This window comes from Oncorhynchus mykiss, chromosome 4 (assembly GCF_057628025.1).
Source record: "Oncorhynchus mykiss isolate SJ-2025 chromosome 4, ASM5762802v1, whole genome shotgun sequence".
Taxonomy (NCBI): domain Eukaryota; kingdom Metazoa; phylum Chordata; class Actinopteri; order Salmoniformes; family Salmonidae; genus Oncorhynchus; species Oncorhynchus mykiss.
Window position 1 is genome coordinate 48,031,724 of NC_143025.1, and position 19,080 is coordinate 48,050,803.

Sequence of the window (19,080 nt, forward strand, 5' to 3'; positions counted from 1 at the left end):
CCTACATGTGGACTGAATAAAATACAGAAATCATGTGATCAAAGGTCATGAAGATTTGACTTCATGTTTTTGCAGTTGCTCTTCACCATCTTCATCCTGCAGCCATCGACTGCATTGTGAGATGCTCTATTTTCAACCAATCACTAGGATGTTTGTTTGACCAACGCAAATGTGACCAAAGACATGACTGAAACAGGAACCAACTTCATGTAGGCTATACAGTTGATAGCTTATATACAAATTAATGTGATATTTTAGGCTCTCTCTGTCATTGATTGTACAATGAACACGCATATGAGTTTAGTTTGTGAGTGTGTGATATGCGTGTTGGAGCCATGTTTATTTCGACATTTTTAAGAAAAACTTTTATAAACAACGTCAAAACTGGCATGTTGATCTGAGCCTTGCTGTTCGAAAACCACATTGGTGTCTGACTTTCGGATGCACCTCCCCCGACTTCACTCGACTTTCATCTACGGTAGGTTGCTTTCGCCTAACCAATCAAACACTCCCATTATGTTCCATAGACTAAACACGCTTCTGGTGTTTAACATCTGTATGGCCTACTGTATAGTAGTTCAAATATACCTGTTTTGTAACAATTGCTTTAAGTTTAACTATAGGCTAGTTGTAGGACTCGTGCTTTGCCAGGTGTTATCCGTCATTATTTAAGGCAATTTTTTTAACGCATTTAAAAAAAAAAACATTTCTTGAACAGGCCAGTAGGTGGCACTCGTCCATAGGTCATGCGGGGATCCTTTTGCTTTGATGGATTGACTTCTTTTTCTCCTTCTGCAGCGCTCAGTGCTCCATCTTCATGTGTGCGCACGGGCCCCGAAACGTGCGCATCTGTAGCGCATCTGTAGCAAAGTGCATGTAAAAAGAATGTTAGTTTTGCATAGTTGCTTGTATAGATGGTTATTGGTGTGGGTTGCGACATTCAGTGGTGAATGAGTTGTAGGCCTATATGAACACTAAGGGTATCCATCTGGCTTTTCATGGTATTTGAAGTGTCATTTTTAGTCTTCTCCACTCTACTTCAACATCTTTCCACTTGATTTATTTTCCCATTGAACTTTGTCTGGGTCACTGAGCTGACCCTTATTTTCACATGTGTTCTGTCCTGTCACATTTTCTCTCCTCCCTCCCCTCATGTGTGTTCACTTGCCCCTCCCACTAACACGCTCCTCTGCTCTCTTCTCACTCCTCTCTCTCTGGCACACGCAACCCATAGGCGTACAGAGGAGACACTGACACACACACAGCAACTCTACAGACATGTCGGACTCCGAGACCGCCGTTCTTACTGAGGCCCCTGTCCCTGCCACATGTGCAAGCATCAAGGCAGACCTGGACAAATGGTGAGTGTCTGTACGGACGGATGTGGTTTTCTCTGTTTTTGTCCGCCATTGCCACCGGGACCAACGTCTCCAGGATGCCCATCCATGGCTTCCAACTCATTGGATGGACATGGCAAATCCGCAGTGCTTCTAGTGCTTTTCACTTAGAAGTTCCCAGTGTCTCCAAGTGGATTTCAGTGTTGAGTTGTGTTTTAATTGAAGCAACTACCCTCCCCCCCATCGCTTGGAGGAAGGCTATAGCGGTGCATGATGAGTTGATGTTGTTTGGAATCCATGATAAAATGGTGGAGCAGTTGAGAAGTGCAGTGAATGATGATAGAAGAATCCAAATTTAAACTGCCTTGCCAGTTTGGGGGGTTACTATTGTAGTGTAATGGGGGGTCTTGGGGTCAAAGCACTGCAGTCTCTCGCACACGCCTGATTGAAGGCAGGGAATTTGCCTACATCATGTCCTCTCCTACTCGCTGCCCCCCCCACCCCACCCCTGTCCCCGCTCAGCTGTTCTGGCCTTGCTGAGTGAGCGTTAGCCAGCGCTAAGTCGCTAACTCACTGCTTCATTGTCCAAATCTGTGTGCACCTTTCCCCCCTCCTCTGTCCTCCCTCTGCAAGATTAGTGCAGAGTGAGATTGTTGTGGGTTTTATCTCTAGAAATGCGTAGAAACAGGAAACATGATGGCATGTGTGAGGGCTCAATGACAGTGCAATGTCAAAGCCCGGTTCGATGCAATGTCAAAGCCCGGTTCGTCTACTCTAGCCCTCAGCGGTTATCAACTCTGTCAATCTTCATTGACATTTCACCAAAACCTAGATGCATTTTGACCCTTGGTGTTGTATTTTGATGTGTTGTTGCAGGGTTTGGAGCTAGGCTAGGCTAGGCTAGGGCCTGGAGTGTCCCAGCCTGTATAGGCCAGATAAGTCCAGACCAATGGGTGTGGGGGATGAGATAAGGATGCAGGGTTTAGGGGGTGGTAGGTTGCAGGTTGCAGGGCAGGCTAGGGATGGGCTAGGTTGGCTGCTGGTTGTAAAGTTTTGTTTTAGTAACATTTTCAAGGTGCCTATAGCGGTCTTGAGCCATGGTGAATTGAATGTCATTGAATTGTTGTATGCCACCTTTTTATGAATGGACTGTAGTGTTGATACTCATGGTAGGCCTCTTATAGTTCACTTTGCTTCAGGTGCCCTTTACCTCAGTATTTATACTTGTATAATTTGTCAATGTTGCATTAGAACCTAGATGAAGGCTTTCTCAACACTTGGGTCAAGCACAATTGTTTTGTACAATGTACAGCTCTTTGGTCTACGCCACAGTAAATAACATCTACTTTGAAGTTTAGTCAAGGGCCCTGTGCTGTTGTGGTGAAACCTTTCAGGACACTTTGTTAACCCTACAGTCAAGGGTTGTACCGCTAACCCTCAGGCCAGGGTTCTACTGTTAATCTCATGGTCCTTGGGGTTTGTCATTGATGGGCCCAAATGATACTGTATCCTGTAACATGGTCCACGTGATGGCAGTGGACCTGCTGAAGGCAGCGTAGCTAGCTGTACCAGAGGGCTGACTGTGTAATGTATACCAGGACGATGTATTTATAGCTCCACTCTTGAATCCTAAATAGTCATGCATGGGTTGGTGTGTAAACGTCCAGGATACCATGTCCTGTCCCATGGCTTTAGTTCATGATCATGTTTTCGACTTACCGTGGAACCTGAAAAGGTATACATTTTTAAACGGCCTCACACGATGCACAGCTGGCTGCAGACATCTTGGCTGGCTTGGCCTGCCCTAACATGTCACCTAGAAATACATGGGTTAGTTGAAGGAGTCACCACCTTGACGCCTTCAAACGCAAACTAATTTCATGTTGTTAATTACACCTGTCTTATCCTCGGATATCCACAAGTACACATGCTTTAGGGTCTAGGGGTCAGTTTGGTAATGGGCCAAACAACTCCTCTGGAAAGTACTTTGAGCTTGTGGACACGGCCTAATTATTCTAGAACCTGCGTTGACTGACATTTGAACCTGTGACAAGGTATTTGTGTGTGCTTTGTATGTGCCTGCTTATCTCCTAGTCAGGAAATTGAGACGTATAGATTATACATGTCAATGTATGACTTGGATACATAACTGCTGCTTTAAATAGTAATATTAACCATGTTACAGATGTCTACTACCTGTGTGGGTCCTGCTGTGTACTGTGAAATTTGGTTCTGTAGTAACTTTGGCAGTCTAACTGTGTGTAACTTGTAAGCCAACACCCTAGCCTTCCACACAGACCCTGGCCCCTGGCTTGTATGTAGACATGTGTGTGCTTGCTCTGCTTGACTGAAAATGTGGTTTACTTGGATGGAATGCAGTGTTACTGCAATTCAAGAGCCCTTAGCTACAACAGGGCTCCAACTGGAAACCAACTACACCCTATTCCCTATTTAGTGCACTTATTTTGACCAGAGCCCAGTGAGCACACAATATAGGGAATAAGGGTGCCATTTGAGACTCAGACAATGTTTGTATTGGTCCTAGAATGATATCCCTATCATTGTAGGCCTGCCCTTAGTTCCCTCTATAGTTGTTCACTCGCAGGCGTCCCAATGCCAATGAACTCTTCAGTGTGGTGACTTTAGGTCGCTCTTAGTTTCCTACTCAGACAGGCCCAGTAACCAACTTCAAAGCTGTTCACAAGCTAGATGATATTGGCTCTGTGTCCCTACTCTCTTTTCTTTAGTATACTGGTCTGGATGGTTCCCCCCTCTTTAGTGCGCTTTTCTAAGCATCCCTTATTTTCCATTAGGACAGCCTAGTTATACACTTTCTATACACAGTTTGCACTCACTATTGAAGCTCAATTCAGATTATACTGTTGACCATATTATATTTAATACTCCAAGTTTTTCAAACTTGATTGATACTCAGAATTGAGCAGGAGTTCCTTTTAAGGCACTAAGAAGGGAAAGATTTGGTGAAGTGGTAAAAGCGGATGCTATTTGATTGTGAGGCGCTATACAAATTTGACAGTCATAAGATGGGGACTTCAAATAGGCCTATGGCATGTCAAGGGAACTGAGGCCTACTGTTCAGATGGGTTAAATGGAAACTGAAATCTGGACTGTAACCTCTCACATAGCCTTAATATTAACTCCTACAGAATTAAGCATTTCTTGCAGTAAAATGATACACCAAATGTAGTACAAATTTTGACTCGGGTGCAGGAGTGGAGAAATATGATTGATTTATTTTAGCATCTTGAGAGAATGTGTTAGATACCATCTGTAGAGATGCTGAATTTATTAGTATCATAAAAGCTGATTCAGTATTTCAAACACATAAAATATGCATCCAAGCCGAACTGAAATCTTATCACAAACTATCATGTTGGGTTGTTGTCACAGCTTTCTACACTGAACAAAAATACAAACGCAACATATAAATTGTTGGTGTTGGTCCCAAGAAGCTGATTTAAACAGCATGATCAGGTGCAGGTGCACCATGCGCTGGGAACAATAAAAGGCCACTCTAAAATGTGCAGTTTTGTCACACAACACAATGCGACAGATGTCTCAAGTTTTGAGGGAGCGTGCAATTGGTATGCTGACTGCAGAAATGTCCACCAATGTCTACCATAATCCCCCTCAAAAATGATGTTTTTGTGAATTTGGAAGTACATCCAACCGGCCCCACAATTGCAGACCATGTGTATGGCGTTGTGTGGGCGAGCGGTTTGCTAATGTCAACATTGTGAACAGAGTGCCCCATGGTGGCGGTGGGGTTATGGTATGGGCAGGCATAAGCTGCAGACAACTAACACAATTTGCATTTTATCAATTGGCAATTTGAATGCACAAATATACCGCAATGAGACCCTGAGGCCCGTTGTGAGACCCATTTTTTTAAATTAGGTATTCCCAGTCATGTGAAATCCATTGATTAGGGCCTAATGAATTTCAATTGACTCATATGAACTGTAGTTATGTATAATCTTTGAAATTGTTGCATGTTGCGTTTATATTTTGGTTCAGTATATTTCCTTAAAACCGATCAAACTGTGGTTATGGCATGTTCTTCCCAGTCCCTAAATGTCTTTGCTTTGCAAAAGATGCAGAGATGACAGAACTTTACCAATGTCAACAAGATTGAAGCATTCAGTCTATTGATTTATGACATTCTGGTGAGCAAGGATTTATTTAGTCTTCTAGGGCAACGTATAATGACAGAAGAGAAGCTGCATGTATCTAAATACAGACAAGTTGACTAACAAATAGCCTACCAAAATGTTGGAAATTATAAGCAGAAACATATCTAAATCGAGCAAAAACAAATGTTCACTTTATCACATATAGTCGGGCGGTTACGGGTGGGTTATTAGCAATTGCGGTTAAACAAACCACTGACCTGTGCACAACTAGTTGCCAGCCGATAGCCCTAAATAATTCACATTTTAATTTCCTGATTGTAAAGGCAGTGTTTCCATCAGTCCAACCACCCAATCGGTCATCCTCCTCCCATACAAACCCAGCCCTTGCCACCCAACCCTCTTTAACTTGCTCTGTGATGCACCCTAAAGTGGTCTGTGCCCATTGCCATGCCAACATGGTGGCGGTGCCATAACGTGACTGATGCCCCCCACCCCCCTCATGTTGTGTGACAGCTATCATGGTGATGTCACCAGTTCACTGCCCCTGCAACCTCTGACATCCAGAGGTAACACTCTGCAGCAGATCACTCTTGCATGTTGATCACTCAATCCCAAAACATTATATTCAAACCCCCAAAGTTCCCCCTTGGTTCATTCACAAATGATTCCCCAATTTGTTTGTGGGGAGCTGAAGATGGAGAGACAGGGGAGTTAGGTTCTGTTCAGGCAGCATTACATAACGAAGCTTAATTGGTTTGGTTGGTTGACGAGGCCCCAGGCTACAGTTGTAGGGAACCCAGACCCAGTGTCACTCTTATAGTGGCAGAATGAATGTGTTTCTATCCATCCCTCTTTCCCTTCCCTCCCTCCATTACAGTTCAATGTCATTTGATTATTAAAATGGCTGCCTGTTTTGGGTTTATCTCCCCTGCTTCTCATTGTAGGTTTGGTCCAGTCATATTTCTCTCAGTGGTAAGCACTTTCTCTCAGTGCAAGGGATGTTTATGGTGGATGGATTATCTGGCCACACAGCCTCAGGGCCAGGTCCTCTGTGCTGCTGTTGGGTCATCTCTGCTGCCTCCACGTCACTGCACCATCACCCTTCCCATGCCTCTTTTTACCACACACCCGTACACTCTTATGCGTTCAGTGACTCACTCGACACACACTACACAAACGACCCTTCTTCAAACCCGTAGCAATCGGCTGCATAAACCTTTTTAATCTGCAGAGACCAGCTGTGAGTTACATCATAGAGATCAGCCCAGCGACAGGGGGATGGGGGGAGGACGGGGCATGGAACCAATGGGAGAATGGTGAGGTAGTGTGGGGTTGCAGACAGTCATGTCAGTCAATCCATCCCCTCCTGCCGTCTCTGACCAACACCCTCCTACCCAGCCTTTTCGTCATCTGTTTTGCATTGTCACGCAATCACTCGCTCTCCCTGATGCCCACCTTCCATCACAGATGGGTTTATCCCCATCCCTCTCTCCCCACCTTCCTCTCTTCCCTCGCTCCCTTTCGCCGTATCACTCTAATGCGTTGTGTCAGTGTCTGCCTGCTGTTTGGTGCAGAGTTCCTGAAATAATCTCCCTCAACACCCTTCCCTGTCCTCTCTAGTGACCATTATGCCAACAATCTCTACCTATGTAACCAGTTCACTCCTTTTAGTGAGGGCAGTGTCTGTCTGTAGGACCAGTCTGACTTGGTTCAATCTGAAGAATGCCAACATTGTTTAGAAAAGCTCATACTAGGATAGGGTAGGCTTGGACACTTCCAGGTTGATCATTTGGTGCTGAGCTCGATGGCCAACCTATCTAAATGCTTCAAAGATCGCTATTGGCTCCATAGCTGTCAAACTGTTGGAGGAGAGAATCCAAGGTCCCTCCCTCAGAGGTCCTAACCATGCGGTTGTGTTCTCTCTACAGTGTGAAGGAGGGGGGTGACTGTAAGGATCTGATGGAGGCATTTGCAGCCTGTCTGAAGAGTGTAGCGGAGGAGTCGTGAGGAGAGCAGGAGCTAGACTCACAGGAAACGTAAGTTCACACGCAGGGGCGATGTGTCCTGATAAGGCTCCTAACTACTAAAGCCAACCTTTCTTTGTCCAGTAATGGACTCTCTCTAATGCCAAAGGAAATGCTTAGCTGACTATTGGGGCTCACTCATGGAATGTGAATTGAATAGCCTGAAGAATCTGGCTTATGGTGTAAACAACCCAATGGTGTGCCAGCCAGTCTATCCACTCTAGCCATGGAGGCAGATGTTAAGCCAATATGACTGAAACTAATTCTGCACACTTTCTCTTGTTCACTCTCTCCAGGTCCACTGCACAGGATCCTCCACGTTTCCCAGCATTCCCTTCTGCACAACAAGCACTGGGCTGAATGATACTGGCTGTGTTCGGCGCCTGGCAGAAACCATCCACCTCTTACTTCCCTCCCCAACCCCCCTTGAAGCTTAAATGGTGTCTTCCGATTTATACCCCTGAGCTGCTCCCACCATGGCTGAGTACATCCAATGGTAGACAATTCCGGAGAGCCTATGGGTTTTATGTAAATTGTCCACTTGAGATGTATACATTTAAATGGAATAATAAAGTATAAAAGAAATTGGTATAACATTTTGCCTCTTGCTTTGCTTCTCTTTTTGAATGTGATGTGAAATGTCCTTTTTGGCTCTTTAAACAGTTTTGTAACCTCAATAGACAGGTTGGTTGTTTAGCAACAAAACCGACACGTGTGAAACTATGGGGCAAAACAGACTGGGTTGGCATAGATTGTTGGCAACATGTAAAATTTGTTTAGTCTCCAATGTTTATTGAAAACATAAATAAATGTGCACTTGTCTCAAATACATTGTTACAGTTGTTGGTTAGCTAGCAAGCTAATTTTTGGCATATTATCATAGATGTGACATCAGTTAAAACTCCTCAAAACAAGACCATGGTATCAAGAACTAGCTGAAATGAGCAACTGGCGATTCTCCACATGGAAGCATCTTGTCATAGTTATTGGCTATCTGACCATCCAGAGTCACAATCCACAGACTTCTGCCCCATTGAAGCGCGCTCATAATTTTCTTGACATTGTCAGCTAGCCCGTCTCTACAGTTTCATGTACTGAATTGGGTTATGGCTTTGGGTTTTTACATCTGTTTGATACTTTAATGACCTGTTGCAGACCAGTGCCCCTATTTATAAAGCTTCTCAGGAGTGCTGATCTAGGATCAGTTTAGCCTAATGAATGAGATTGGGGGGACATGATGCTACATCACAACTCCTACTCTGAAGTGCTTTATGAATACAGGCTCATACCATCAAAAGCTGGTGAATGTGTCATTTTAAGATGTCGTCTCTGCACTTTTACTTTAAGATTCAACTCATTATTCCAAAAGCGTTTGAACCTGGGACTATTCTGTCTCTTTGTAATGGGTTTAAAGGACCAGGAGATTAATTTGACTAATGCAGTTAACCCTTACTCTGTCAAATGCAACTGATACACTCTTAATTCTGACTGATTCCATGAACGCACTCTGAACGAGGCACTGGACACAGCCTGCATCCCCATTTTCCACCCTTCTACCAAACTGTACACTTGCTCTTTCTCATATGGATTGAACAATGGTGTAAACTGACTCCAGCTTAATGCTTACACCAATCATATGCTTTTAAAAACATGATGGGAAAAGTGCAAGTACACTTCTGGAAAAGGGTGTAGAACTAAGTGGGATTCAGGGAGGTATGACACACCAACTTTCTATGGTGTGAGTAGACTCCAAGGCCAATCAGGATGCGTGAGTACATGAAAGTTTCAATCTACCTCCTGGGGCTCCGGAATCAGATAGCTGACCTGAGAGAGAGAGATGGGACTTCATGCAAGGACAATGTGTGCATGTAAGGAGGTTATATGTGTGAAGGGGGCTGGGCAGTGGGACATAGTAAATCAAAGTTTATTTATCACATATGCTGAATACAACAGGTTGTAGACCTTACAGCTTACTTACAGGCTCTAACCAACAGTGGAATTTTTCAGTAAAAAAAAGGTATTAGGTGAACAATAGATAACTAAAGAAATAAAAACAACAGTAAAAAAGACAGTGAAAAATAACACTAGCAAGGTGAGGCTATATACAGGCACCGGTTAGTCGGGCTGATTGAGGTAGTATGTACATGTAGGTATGGTTAAAGTGACTATGCATATATGATAAACAGAGTAGCAGTAGCGTAAACATAACAAACACACCGACAGCGTCATTGCATTTTGGTACACCAGAATTACATTAATTTCCAATGAAACGTTGTGTTTGCCTTACACCATTGCGTTGCAGAGGCAGTTGCAGTGCGTTTGGTGTGGTGCATACGTTGGATTTATTGAACATATGCTTCAAACTGTATGGGTAGACGGCTTGACAAAAATGGTAGCAGAATGTGAATGTTGAACTTTTGTTGCATACATATATCCAGATGAGATTAGTATTATTGTGCGCAAGGACGCTGTCGTTGTGTTGGAAGCGTTAGCCTACCTCTTGTAGTTGATTTGATATTTGTAAATGTGAGTTAAATGCTCTGTGAACTGAGTGTGTGAGATAGGAGATACATTAGCTATGCATTATGGTCAGTGTGCGTGTGTGAACTGTGTATGAGAGAGCAAATGGCGAGAGGAGATATGGCAATATAGGTGGTACTGTACATACATGTGGGAGATAGAGGGTATGTGTATACGTGTGTATGCGTAACAACTGTGGCCTGCTCTCACTGTGTTCCCAGGAATGTTCAATGTGAAAGAACATACCTTTATCCCCCCTCCCCAACCTCCTCCTGACACACAAACCACTCACCAGAGGGGTATCCTACAAAGCAGGTTTGAGGAGTTAGCGAGGCAACATTGGTCAATTGGGATAACCGGTCATACAAAAGTGGCTCACCTTTTAGCCAGGTAAATTTCTATGGCAACAAATCCTTCAGAACTAACCAGCTCCAGGGCAGGCTAACTCCACTTACCCTGAATGAAATGTCTGAACCACGAGTTGAGGTCCATTGAAATCAGATTCCCTCCCTCTTGCAAAGATTGCATCATCATCCCCTTAATTTGAGGAAGACTGATTCAATATTTTATTAATCAAATGTTTTGTGTTAAAAAAGAGTAGTGTTACAATATATCACTTTGCAAATTTAGTAATGACAGAATGCATTTTAAACTTCACGCACTGTAACGCTGACTTTTGTACGACTTAATACAATTATTTTAACGATAGGAATGGGAAAAAAAAGGTGATAGTGCATTGATAAGCACACCAAAGTCAGCATTAAGGACAAGTAATAAAATGAAGATGGCACTAATAAAAGCATATTTCTCACCATAGCTAGCTGAATTTGGTAGATAACTTTTCTTTCATTTTAATTGGATTGATGTTTTAGCATTGTATCAACGAAGAGTTCGGCATTCGGCGCGCAATATACACCGTCGTAGTACAGATGAAGCCTGAACTGAAATGTGAAGCTAACTGAAGCTGGTTAGCTTTAGAAAACCCTAAGTAGATCTAGCTTGCTTCGTATACCCCACAGGACAGTGCTCAATCCAGACATATTTACTCTAACTTCACTGTACCCCTGGTTGGACCCCTAAATCTTCATTGGGACTCCTATGCCTGACTGGAATTTTGCTGAGGGGGGAGATATTTTGGTTCATCCCAGAGTTATGTGTCAGGGGGATAAGGACGAGGTGTGGGACGGGGGTGTTGAGAAGGGGTGGGGTAGTCTTTGTGGAGGGTTGGATGGGGGTACATACCGTTTTAAACTGCCCGGAACTTTAAAAAGGATAGATCATGGTATTAGGGTAAATAGTAGTACACCAGACTAGTACACGTTACTGGGAGGCATATGGAAAGGGAGTGGTGAGAAGGCGAGGGTGTAGTATACTGAATGTGGAGGGGCGGGGATACATACAATTTTAACCCCCAATTAAACCCCATTAGGGCACATGGGGTATTAGGGTACATAGTAGTACAACATAGTAGTACCCTACACCATAGTACTTAGTACCAGTTTGACCTGACTGGTGAAGAGTCTGAACTCTAACTGTTGTTGAGAAGGATTAGTAGTAAAGACACTAACAGGATTGACTTTACTGTCTGTGGAAACACACGGGATAAGAAGACTTTAATCATTTGCCCCAGTGGTCACCAACCTTTTCTGAGTCAAGATTACTTTCGCAGTCAAAAAGCAAACCGAGCTCTAGCACTCAGATTTTTTTTAAAACATGTCTTAAATTTTTTTAAACATTAACCTAATAAAAAGAGTTCTATAGGAATGAGGTTTGTGCAGTAGACCTAATACATTAACATAGCATACTGGCTATATACGCCAGCGATATTGTTCTTCTCTATTTCGCAACAAAGCTTCCTTCACTCATGCTGCCAAACATACCCTTGTAAAACTGACCATCCTACCAATCCTCGACTTTGGCGATGTCATTTACAAAATAGCCTCCAATACCCTACTCAACAAATTGGATGCAGTCTATCACAGTGCAATCCGTTTTGTCACCAAAGCCCCATATACTACCCACCATTGCGACCTGTACGCTCTCGTTGGCTGGCCCTCGCTTCATACTCGTCGCCAAACCCATTGGCTCCATGTCATCTACAAGACCCTGTTAGGTAAAGTCCCCCCTTATCTCAGCTCGCTGGTCACCATAGCATCTCCCACCTGTAGCACACGCTCCAGCAGGTATATCTCTCTAGTCACCCCCCAAAACCAATTATTTCTTTGGCCGCCTCTCCTTCCAGTTCTCTGCTGCCAATGACTGGAACGAACTACAAAAATCTCTGAAACTGGAAACACTTATCTCCCTCACTAGCTTTAAGCACCAACTGTCAGAGCAGCTCACAGATTACTGCACCTGTACATAGCCCACCTATAATTTAGCCCAAACAACTACCTCTTTCCCTACTGTATTTAATTTATTTATTTATTTTGCTCCTTTGCACCCCATTATTTTTATTTCTACTTTGCACTTTGCACATTCTTCCATTGCAAATCTACCATTCCAGTGTTTTACTTGCTATATTGTATTTACTTTGCCACCATGGCCTTTTTTGCCTTTACCTCCCTTATCTCACCTCATTTGCTCACATCGTATTTAGACTTGTTTATACTCTATTATTGACTGTATGTTTGTTTTACTCCATGTGTAACTCTGTGTCGTTGTATGTGTCGAACTGCTTTGCTTTATCTTGGCCAGGTCGCAATTGTAAATGAGAACTTGATCTCAACTTGCCTACCTGGTTAAATAAAGGTGAAATAAAATAAATAAATAAAAAAGACCATATTATATTTCAAACACAAGCTTTAATAATAAAATATATCATTTGGTGAAGCTAGCACTTGCGAGGCAGAGCTGAGCATAAATTGAAATAATTGTTTATTTTATTTTAATGGACTGATGTACCTTGCATCATGGTCATTGTGCTGCCATCCTGTTAGAAGGTAACAGATTATTTCATTACAATGGTTCAATTGGATTTTCATTGTGTTCAATTGTGTTATTTGCCCCCTAGTGGAGGTTTCTGGTACTTAGAAAGACTACGCAAACAGGAAGTAGAGAATTTGTTCTGCAGGCATAGAAGCAGCTACAAACAACGCTACGGTGCAGGTCTTTCAATGTAGTTATTTCTTGTCACGCTTCAGCCTTGGAAAATATTTGTTTGTAAGTTCAATTCAAGCATTTAGCTAATCATTATAATCTTGTTATTGATAGAGTTGCTTACATATCAATGTTGGTTGCATTTCCTCAATGCCTTTCATGTATGTCGTTAGCTGTATTACTTTGCTCGTGCGTCATGCAAACGAATTGTAAAATATACAATACTGTAGTTTGTTACTGTTCCTAGTGTAATATTCTTTGTTATTCTACATAAATGGTTGTACATTATTAGAGTAATGAAAGGAGCCAATTACCATATGAGTAACAATTAGCTATATGGTTTGGCATCATGCCAGATGCATGGTACCTTAGCGCGTGCTTTGTATTTATGCAACTTCAAATGTATAATGTACAGCTACTGTCGGTGTGAATTGAATACTAAAGTATATTGTTTTCTGTATTTTGCAGTTTCACAACATAAACGTTTTCAATATATTCATTCAAGAAAAGTCACGCCTTGGGAGTTTTATTGAAGACTTAGTTGTTAGCTATCTGTCTAGTTTTGCATGGAAACGCAACTCAAGCGCAGAATATTGAAAAAACATCATCACAGCGGGCTCAAGCACAAGAATAACTGCACACGGTGGTTATGTTTCTACTTTCATCAGCCAACAAAGCCTCTTATCCTAGGGAAGACCAGCAGTCTACGATACAACAACCAGAGTCAGGTGTTCAACAGAGAGAGATGGAAGAGCCTCTTCAGCACATTGGGACCAAGTCTCATTCTACAAGATCAAGGTCATCAAAACAGTCAAGCAGATCCTCAACGGCGAGTTCTGCAGCCGTCAAAGCACGCGCCAAGGCAGACGCAGTGCGTGCACAAGTCCCCTATGCTGAGAAGGAAGCTGCTGTGATGAAGCAAAAAGCTGACCTCGAGGCAACTTTATATGTTCTCCAAGTTGAGAGAGCAGCTGCTGCTGCGTTGGCTGAAGCTGCAGCCTTTGAATAAGCTGTAGAAGCAGAACGCAGAGAGCTTCGCAAAGAACTAGACACAGGGACACAGCCCTTAAGTCCAGTCCAACGCACATGTGAGTATGTGCAACAACATGCTAGGCCCTACTTTGCTGAACCTCCATTTGAAGTGGAGAAACAAGAGCTTAGTGTTGACCCAGCTACATGCCATAATCCAGAAAGTAGCAAACAACAGAACATGAGCAGAGACTCTCCGTTCAAAAGAAAGGAACAGCAGCATGGTGGAAATGGAAAACAAGCCCACTTCCAGTCACACACACAAAACTTCCCCGAGTCACAAGTGGCACCAGACCTCATCAAGTACCTCCTACACCATGAGATGGTGAGTTCCGGACTCCTGAAGTTTGATGATCGTCCTGAAAATTATTGGGCATGGAAAGCATCCTTTCTCAATGTGACCAGAGACTTGAATTTATCAGCCGGGGAAGAGTTAGATCTAATTACCAAGTGGCTAGGGGCAGAGTCGTCTGTGCAAGCAAACAGAATTAGATCTGTCCATATTTTCAACGCAACAGCAGGACTTAACATGGTCTGGCAACGACTAGAAGAGTGCTATGGTACACCCGAAGTGATCGAGAATGCACTGTTGAAGAAAATGTATGATTTTCCAAAACTGACTAACAAAGACAATCACAAACTAAGGGAACTAGGTGACATTCTTCTCGAACTGGAGTGTGCTAAAGTAGAAGGGTACCTTCCAGGCCTCGCTTATCTGGACACATCTCGGGGGGTAAACCCTATTGTAGAGAAACTTCAATTCAGTTTACAAGAAAAATGGATAGCACAGGGATCCAAATATAAGGAGGACTATCGGGTAGCATTCCCACCATTCTCGTTCTTCTCGAGATTCATCAGGAACCAGGCGAAAATTAGAAATGACCCCAGCTTCACCCTCTACACCTCAACTAACCAGGTGTCCATGAAAAGTGAGAAACCTGCCAGGTACAACAGCAAGACACCTGTGACTGTATACAAGACAGATGTGTCATCTGAGGCCTCAGACCACCAAACCAAACCCAGTAAGACAAAGGTTGAAAACCCTGACCATCACTGTCCAATACATAACAAGCCTCATCCTCTTAAAAAGTGTTGTGGGTTTAGATACAAAACTCTAGATGATCGCAAATCATATCTCAAAGACAATGGCATTTGTTTCCGATGTTGTGGGTCAACTCAACACAGAGCTAAAGACTGTAAGGTTTCAATCAAGTGCTCTGAGTGCGACAGCGACAGGCATCTTGCTGCTCTGCATCCAGGCCCCTTCAAATACAGACACCGCTACAGCAGAGACGGAGCATGGCGGGGAGCAAGGTGACAATGCTCTTCTATCTGTCACCTCAAAGTGTACAGAGATCTGTGGTGAGGCAGTCAATCCAAGATCATGTTCAAAAATATGCCTAGTCAAAGCTTATCCGGCTGGGAAAAGAGAGAAAGCTGTCAAAATGTATGTAGTGCTTGATGAACAGAGTAACACATCTCTGGCCAAGACAGAGTTGTTCAGTCTCTTCAACATCAATGACAACTCTGCTCCATACACCATGAAGACGTGTTCTGGGGTAACAGAGACTTCAGGCAGGAGAGCCGTCAACTTCATGGTGGAGTCTATAGATGGACACATGCAGCTCACTCTCCCTACTCTGATAGAGTGTGATATGATGCCAGACGATAGGATGGAGATTCCCTCCCCCGACATTGCGTATCATCATCCCCATCTGCAACCAGTTATGGACAAAATTCCAGCAGTGGACCCAGACGCGCCCATCCTCCTGCTCTTAGGACGAGACATCTTAAGGGTACACAAGGTACGAGAGCAAATCAATGGGCCCCACGACACTCCTTATGCACAGCGACTCGACCTCGGGTGGGTCATCGTGGGTGAGGTCTGTCTGGGAACGGCTCACCGACCAGCCAATGTTAACGTGTTCAGGACAAACATACTTCAAAATGGTCGCACATCCTATCTGAGCCCTTGCCCTGACATCATCCAGGTAAAAGAGAACTACAACAGCGTAGCTCAGAAACACATCTCTCCCTCTACAGTGCACTCGAGAGATCCAATCACAACTGTGAACACAGACAGCCTGGGATGTTCCGTGTTCGACAAAACACAAGACGATGATAAACCAGCACCATCAGTGGAGGACAAAGCCTTCTTGGACATTATGGACAAACAGGTTTTCCAGGATGATGGAAACAACTGGGTGGCTCCACTACCCTTTCGCCCCACTATACGTCGCCTCCCTAATAACAGGGATCAGGCCATGAACCGTCTCACATCACTTCGCAGGACTTTAGACAAAAAGCCTGACATGAAGCGTAATTTTATTGACTTCATGCAAAAGATGCTGGATAACGACCAAGCCGAACCTTCACAGACACTAGAGGGAGACAAAGAACGTTGGTATCTGCCCATATTTAGTGTTTACCATCCACAAAAGCCTGAACAAATAAGAGTAGTATTTGACTCCAGTGCTAAGTGTCAAGGCGTGTCACTTAACGATGTTCTGCTCAGTGGTCCAGACTTAAACAACACACTCTTGGGTGTCCTAATGCGTTTCCGCAAGGATTGCATTGCACTAACAGCAGATGTGCAACAAATGTTTTACTGTTTTGGTGTACGTGAGGATCACAGAGATTACTTAAGGTTTCTCTGGTATGAAGACAACAACCCAGATAGAAACATAACCGAGTACGGTATGAAAGTGCATGTATTTGGGAACAGCCCTTCACCAGCCGTAGCCATCTACTGCATGAGACGAGCAGCGCTACAGGGTGAGAAGGAACACGGGTCAGAACCCAAGCAATATGTAGTGAGGAACTTCTACGTTGATGATGGTCTGACATCAGTAGCTACTACAGAAGAAGCTATCAACATTCTAAGAAAAACACAAGCAATGTTGGCGGAGTCCAACATGAAACTACACAAGATTGCATCCAATAGCAAAACAGTTATGGAAGCTTTCCCTATGGAGGACCGTGTGAAAGACTTAAAAGATCTGGACCTAGGAGTGGATCCTCTCCCCTTTCAACGGAGTCTGGGACTTTCCTGGAACCTGGAAACAGACAGCTTCTCATTCCAGGTGTCCCACAATTAGAAGCCTTTTACGCGGAGAGGCATCCTGTCCACAGTGAATAGTCTTTATGACCCCCTTGGGTTCGTGGCTCCAATAACAATGCAAGGTAAAGCCTTAATCAGAGAACTCTCTTCTGATCAGAGTGAGTGGGATGCCCCTCTTCCCACAGAAAAAGAAGAGACATGGAAAAAGTGGAAGCAAGTCCAGTGTCTCGCTGACACCTTTTGGAAAAGGTGGAGACAGGAGTACCTGACAACGCTGCAGAGACGCAGAAAATGGACAGCAGAAAAGCCAAATGTAAAAGTGGGAGATGTTGTCTTATTGAAAGACAGTCAGGCACACAGAAATGACTGGCCAGTTGGGCTTGTGGTAAAAACATTTCCCAGTACTGACAAAAAGGTTAGGAAAGTCGAACTAAAAACAGTCAAGCAAGGAGCTGCTAAAGTGTTTCTGAGACCAATCTCACAGATTGTTGTTCTTCTTTCTGAAGCATCCTAGAGACAAAAGATAAAAATAGAAAGGACATTATTTGTTTCTTGATATGTTTTATTTCATAGTGGCACAATTTCATTATACCAGGCGGGGAGTGTGCTGCCATCCTGTTAGAAGGTAACAGATTATTTTATTACAATGGTTCAATTGGATTTTCATTGTGTTCAATTGTGTTATTTGCCCCCTAGTGGAGGTTTCTGGTACTTAGAAAGACTACGCAAACAGGAAGTAGAGAATTTGTTCTGCAGGCATAGAAGCAGCTACAAACAACGCTACGGTGCAGGTCTTTCAATGTAGTTATTTCTTGTCACGCTTCAGCCTTGGAAAATATTTGTTTGTAAGTTCAATTCAAGCATTTAGCTAATCATTATAATCTTGTTATTGATAGAGTTGCTTACATATCAATGTTGGTTGCATTTCCTTACATATTGCAATGTCTTTCATGTATGTCGTTAGCTGTATTACTTTGCTCGTGCGTCATGCAAACGAATTGTAAAATATACAATACTGTAGTTTGTTACTGTTCCTAGTGTAATATTCTTTGTTATTCTACATAAATGGTTGTACATTATTAGAGTAATGAAAGGAGCCAATTACCATATGAGTAACAATTAGCTATATGGTTTGGCATCATGCCAGATGCATGGTACCTTAGCGCGTGCTTTGTATTTATGCAACTTCAAATGTATAATGTACAGCTACTGTCGGTGTGAATTGAATACTAAAGTATATTGTTTTCTGTATTTTGCAGTTTCACAACATAAACGTTTTCAATATATTCATTCAAGAAAAGTCACGCCTTGGGAGTTTTATTGAAGACTTAGTTGTTAGCTATCTGTCTAGTTTTGCATGGGAACGCAACTCAAGGGCAGAATAGTCATGGTGCGTTCAAGACAAGTGGGAACTCTGTAGAAAAACGAGGTCAAATCATGACATCAATGATATTCAGGTCTGAAAGTCGGAGCTCTAGAAAAGATGCCTGAGTTTCCGACTTGAAATTCTGAGTTGGATGACCATTCAAAACTATTTCTTCCCAGTCTGATCTGTTTTTTTTACCGAGTTCCCAGGTGTCTTGAACACACTTAAGTCGAATGTATGAGATTTACGAGTTCCCCGTTTTGAACAATTAGTTTCAGTGGAGGTAGGGTCTCTGCTCTCTCCTACCTTTCCTCCGGTGAGAGTGATGATAGAAGAGGATACACCATCTTCCCCTGATGACGAAACTTGAGATGCACCTCATCTGCCTCAAGCACAAATTCATGTTGTTCCTATGACCAGAGAAAGTTAAATATTCCTCGATATTAAAATAGACGCGATACTCATTCATTGCAACTGCAGCATGAGTGGA

The 19,080-nt window shown here is 43.2% G+C and overlaps 1 protein-coding gene and 1 long non-coding RNA gene across 3 annotated transcripts; both read left to right on the forward strand.

Annotated features, from left to right (window-relative positions):
• Positions 1-1,152: 1,152 nt before the first annotated feature.
• On the forward strand, positions 1,153-8,111 carry LOC110521935 (uncharacterized). The gene is made up of 3 exons (XR_002473238.3): positions 1,153-1,361; positions 7,420-7,527; positions 7,812-8,111. It is a non-coding gene; the product is annotated as an uncharacterized LOC110521935 (long non-coding RNA).
• Positions 8,112-12,917: 4,806 nt separating this feature from the next.
• Positions 12,918-18,524, forward strand: LOC118945812 (uncharacterized). 2 transcript variants are annotated; one of them, XR_016495309.1, is made up of 3 exons: positions 12,918-13,197; positions 13,603-18,069; positions 18,484-18,524. XR_016495309.1 is itself a non-coding variant. In XM_090232226.1 (2 exons), exon 2 carries the CDS (start codon positions 15,282-15,284, stop codon positions 17,259-17,261), a length of 1,980 nt encoding a protein of 659 aa, XP_090088352.1. In that variant the 5' UTR covers positions 12,918-13,197; positions 13,603-15,281; the 3' UTR covers positions 17,262-18,524. The 2 variants fall into 2 exon arrangements, 1 of the variants encoding a protein (XP_090088352.1); XM_090232226.1 differs by having other exon boundaries at positions 13,603-18,524.
• The last annotated feature ends 556 nt before the right edge of the window (positions 18,525-19,080 follow it).